The 5,515-nt window shown below is 33.5% G+C and overlaps 1 protein-coding gene across 3 annotated transcripts in view; it reads left to right on the forward strand.

Moving 5' to 3' along the window:
- LOC106457699 (serine/threonine-protein kinase Sgk2-like) overlaps positions 1–5,515 on the forward strand; it is a 75,047-nt gene that overhangs the window by 41,767 nt on the left and 27,765 nt on the right. For all 3 annotated transcript variants that reach the window (XM_013917146.2, XM_022383702.1, XM_022383701.1), the window contains 2 exons: positions 1,963–2,130; positions 3,311–3,423. In XM_013917146.2, the coding sequence (XP_013772600.1) occupies positions 1,963–2,130; positions 3,311–3,423 (281 nt within the window). The remainder of the gene's footprint in view (positions 1–1,962; positions 2,131–3,310; positions 3,424–5,515) is intronic.

Below are 5,515 nucleotides of genomic sequence, written 5' to 3' on the forward strand. Positions count from 1 at the left end.
CTTAACTTTTTTCCAGGTGTATATATATATGTACATATATCTTTAAGGGTATGCGTGTGTGTATGTATATATGTTTGTGATATGATATCTTACCTTCTCTTATAAAATAGCTTTTCTTGATTAGTACAGACACAAATTTTTAACACTCACCACTAGCCTTTCACTTCCCACTTCTGCATATCACCATGCCAACAACCAGCAGCAGCTCTCTACCAATAGGAGTGTGACACAACTCCTATCGTAACCAGCTTTTTCTTCACATTTGCACTTATTTATCACTCCTCGATTGGCAGTAATACTATACAGATGTGTCGGTTTTTGTTCATGGATTTGTCAACGTTTTCCTTTATACAACAGACTAAGTCTTTCTTTACTATTTATTTAAATTTTTGCATTTTGGAATTGTGAAAGGTTGCTTTTTGCAACTTTTCTTACTTTTTCAGGGGCCTTTTTAGCTAATTTATTGTGGATCCTCCAGACTCCACAGCATGTTTTTTCCTCCTTTCTTCTAGTGGAGTATGGGATTCCTTACCACCAGTTCCTAGCCACTGGGGTGGTGGACCATGGAAGCTTGCCCTCCTGAGTGATGAATCATACCACTCAGTTGAAAGTAGGACAGTGGCTCTCTGTAGGTGTCAATGGTGTGCAGAACTTTTTACCACAGACCTGATGCTCAGTTTCAGAAGCTGCCAGGTTTTGGTTTAGTTTAATATAGTCTACACTATATTACTGTCTGTATATCTGACCGACTGATGTTTTTGTACTGTGGCATTCCTTCTTCCTACTATTCTCCAGAGGTACATGCCCGGTGGGTCAAATGTTGTTTGCAGATGGCCCGGTCACAATTAAAATCATCTGTCAATACTGTGATGCCATTCCTACTGTGGACCTGAAGTACAATTCCAGATGCTGCCAGGTTTTGGTTGAAGCACTCTGTATGCCTGTAATTGCAATTTGTCTCTCAGGCTGAAATGTTCCTCCTTACCTATCATCCTCTGAAGTTACATTCCCAGTGGGTCTGGTGCTGGTTGGCGATGGTCCAGCAAAGTAAGTCCTTGCATGTGCTAGCTGGTATCCTTCCTACTGTGGACTGGATGTCACATCCCACTGCTGCTAGGTTTTTGACTGGAGATGTACCACATGTTTGCGGTCCCTCTTCCTACAATCTGCAGGATGTTGGTTATCAGCAGATCTAGTGTTGCTTGTAGCTGGATGCATTACATTTTCCTGCTAGAGCATAGTCAGGTATCCTCCTCCTACCACAGAATGGATGTACCATACCCATTGCCATCAGGTTTTGGACTGGAGATGTCATCCTTTATGTTTTTCTGCTTTTTATGTTTGAGACACAGTCATAAAAGAACAAAGAGTATACATGGATCAGGTGTGGTGCAGTCTCCATCTGAGGTGTGATATTTTCTCTCATGGCTCCACACTTCTGGTCTCTGTTTGGGCACTTCAAAACTATTTTGTGAGCGGAGGTAAGATATTGTATCAGAAGTTAGAATTTTCCTACACTGAAAATGTATTTCCAATAGATAGTTATCTCTTCTAACATTACCCACCCTGCCTCCCCAAATCTGGTGATATATGGTGTAGGTCTTCTGACCAATCTAGAAGTGATTAATGAGTGCAAGTGTGAAGAGGGCACTGGTTATGATAGTGATTGTGTTGTGTTCATGTTGGTGGAGGGCTGCTGCATGGTCATTTGCATGTGGATATGTAGAAGTGGGAGGTGGAAGACTAGTAGCGAGGATTAAAAATTTGTGCCAATAGAGGGCAGTACTAATTGAGAAAGCTGTTTTGTGAGGGGAGGTAAGTATCTATCAGAAATACATTTTCAGAATAGGAAAATGCTAACATATGTGTGGTTGAATTATATTTAAGTTATTTAATTTGATTTTTATTATATTGCCATATTATTTCTTTCATAAAAACAGAATAAAAATTCTTTATCAATAGGTTTTGCAAAAAAAGATAATTTTGAAGAAAAACGAAAAAAATCATATTATGAGTGAAAGAAATGTCTTGTTGAAAAATCTGGAACACCCATTCCTTGTGGGGCTTAACTACTCCTTTCAAACAACAGACAAACTTTATTTTGTTTTGGACTATATTAATGGAGGTGAGGTAAGGTATGGGCTTACTTTATCAGTCCTATGCTAAATTAGTGAGAGTTCTTTAGTTGAAAACAAACTTAAACTTCATTGCTAAGGGCTATTTACAATTTTATTTGTGTTTATATGTGTATAAAAAACAGTTCATAAATAATTCTTTTCTGTTGCTGTGAAATCGAAGCATGAATTGAAAATGAACCACTTTTTTCTGGTGTTTTGTTTAAGAACCAAGTGCTTTCTAGATAATAATAATAAATGTCTATCATAATTCATTTACAGCATTAGTGTCATTTTAGATGTGAGTATTTAATAAAACTCATACAATTCATTCAAGCTTTGTTTTTTCATACAAACTTTTAAGCACCTTCACAATTTTTCTTTAGCCTGTTTTTACAAGTATGTACCAGTATCTTTTTTGTTAGAAAATAATGTAAATAGCATTCCATGATAACATAATTCTAACCCTAATTATCTATTTAGTTGTTTGTCTATCTATCTATCTATCTATAAGCTCTTTTATTGTCATCATAAAAATATTGTTTTTGTTCATTAATGTACATAACCTTATAAAGATAACCAAAGTTAACCAACTTTTAGTAACCTATTTAATTAGACAGCAATGAACTAGCTTACAAGCATTAACTTCTTAGACTCTAGTTTAGAAAGGCTATGGTGACAGTTTTTTTTTAAGCAAGGACCTTAAACTCTCCAAAAAGTAATTAGATACCCTAGTATTTTACTTTGAGATCATTGCAATTTCTTGATCATTATAATTGTCTTTTGTTGGTTAAAATAATGCCACAAAAGCTATGAAGATTGTGTATTGTAAATATATTTGTTTTTAAATGATGTAATTATAAAAGAACAAAGTGATATGGTAGTCCATTATTCTTTAATCCATTTACATCTAAAAGTGTTATACTATTAACTAATAAAAATTTGTTTGATACATTTAAATAAAAATTCTGATAACTGAAAAAATGGACAGATAAAGTCTGCTGTTTTGTTAAATGTTAAATTGTGTGTTTCAGAAACAGGGGTACAGTAACTGTAAGATTATCTTGATTGTAATAGTTTTATAATGTGCATTACAATCATGATTTCAGCAGATATTCCAGTTGTTGAACTAGTGTAAATTCAAAATGCATTCAGAGTAGCTTGTACATAAATAAAAGTATTTTAAACTTTTGTAGGTGTTTTTCCATCTTCAAAGAGAACGGTATTTTCCTGAACCCAGGGCTCGCTTTTATGCTGCAGAAATAGTAAGTGCCTTAGGCTACTTACATTCAAATGGAATTGTGTATAGGTAAGGGCTCAGAAGTTAAAATGTTCATCTTGTATAATCTTATCATTAAAAATAAAACTAATATTACTGTATAAAGTGCAACTTTTTGTTCTAAAGTAATGAGTAAAACTTTTGTTGTACAATGTATATGAAAATTATGATTTCAGCAGATATTCTTTCAAAATACTTACCAGTAGTTGCTTTCAATGATTATTGCACTATAAGTACAATGAATTTGTTTTTCTCTTAAAGAAATCTTAGTTATTTTGTACTTATGAAAAGGTTAAATGTATATAATTCAAACTGCTCTTTTTTTTTATATTTAGATAATACCACAAGTCAACTATGTGCTTTTTAATGTTTGTGTATTTGTTTTCCTGAAACAAACAATTTTATGCTAACCAGTTTAACATTTATGGTTATAGATATTATTTGAATTTCTTGTTTTAGCAGTTTTTATACTGTATTTTATAGTAACTTTAACAAATTTATATACAAGTCTGTTATTTGAACTCCTCTGATTTAGAATTTTATCTGCTTAGATTTCCAGGAGTTCAACTTTTTTGTGAACCAGTTACATAGTGATCAGTTTTGATGAAAGTTATTATTATGCAATGTGAATATAGAGAAACCTCACAGCAGATAAATAAAAGATTTATTAGATGAATTTTAGAGAAAGCTAAGTAAAATTTTAAGAACCTCACATTAGTTTTAAAGACATTAAATGATTTCTTCAAGTATACATGAATAAAATCAGTTAACCTATTTCGAATAAGTTTTTTCTATCTTTTAAATGGTTAAAATTGGAATCAGATTTGTCAGTGTTTGAGATATTATTATGCTACATGAAAACGATTTGGAGCCTCACAATGTTGACACAGTTTATGTTACCACATCCAGTCATACTCTATTTGATAACTGTTCATCTTGACCATAGTCCTGTAGTGTAGTATTCATTGCAAAAGGCTCCATTGAGGGCTTTCACATCCAAAGTATACCTCTCCTCCTTGCTTCTGTCATGATCTATCTAGTGTTGGAGGATGAGTTTTCTAGTATCTGCTGTAACAGTTTGGTCACAAAGAAAATCCATAATTACTATGTCTGGTGATTTGACTGGGATGTCTTTGTACAGAATGACATGAATACCCATTTCATTCTCCATCTGCTTGAGGTGTGCAACAGTTAAACAGATATATCGTGGAAACAACTTGGATATACGTCTTTTGTCACTTTTACAGATGGAAATCCCTCATGAATGTGTTGTGTACTGTTGCCTGAGGTATATGTATGGCTTTTGCCACTGCACTTTGTGTTTGAGGATTCTCATCTGTTACAAAATTTTGCACTTTTCATACCACAGCTGGGGTACAACATGTTGCAGGTTTCTTTCTGGATGGTTTTTTTGTGTCTAAGTTGACCAATATTCCTTTATTTTCCAATGCCATTAAGTACAAGGGATATACTCATCTTTGAAATTCTAAATCTCCAACCTGCACATATCATTAGGATGTGAGGGTATGAATATCTTGTTTTAGGAATGGCTGTTTTAAACACTTCCCAAAAGCAATCAATTTTTGGTGGTGTCACACTACCTATAAAATGCCAAAAAATGTCGAAATGTAGCTATGATACATAATGCTCCACGATGAATTTATATTGGTTATGGTTGTCACATGACTTGCTAATTTTCATATTCAAAATTAATTTTAATATAATGTACTCAACCTTTTGTAATAGAAATCATCAATGTAAATCCCTATAGCTTTGCCTTAATTAACCCTTTTGACATGGGCACGTGCAATTTATGGGGATAACATGGAAATTTCACTTGTGTAACAATACCTACTGTAACTTTGAGAATTCTTAACGTACCCTCATAAAAACTGGTAAGATATTTTAAAAGTAGCGTATAGCCTGTCAAAAATGATGGGATAAATACTATCACCCCCACCCCATAGTACATCCTAATCTCACATTTCATAGCTAACTGAAATAAATAAATTTTGTGAAATCAAGCTTGACTAACAAAGAGGCAGAAAAGTCAGTTGAGGTAGTCAAATGTTGGTAAATTTCTTTGTGAGCCAATCAAAATTAAGATCATTTATGAAATGAA

This window comes from Limulus polyphemus, unplaced genomic scaffold, assembly GCF_000517525.1.
Source record: "Limulus polyphemus unplaced genomic scaffold, Limulus_polyphemus-2.1.2 Scaffold362, whole genome shotgun sequence".
In the NCBI taxonomy this organism is placed as follows: Eukaryota; Metazoa; Arthropoda; class Merostomata; order Xiphosura; family Limulidae; genus Limulus; species Limulus polyphemus.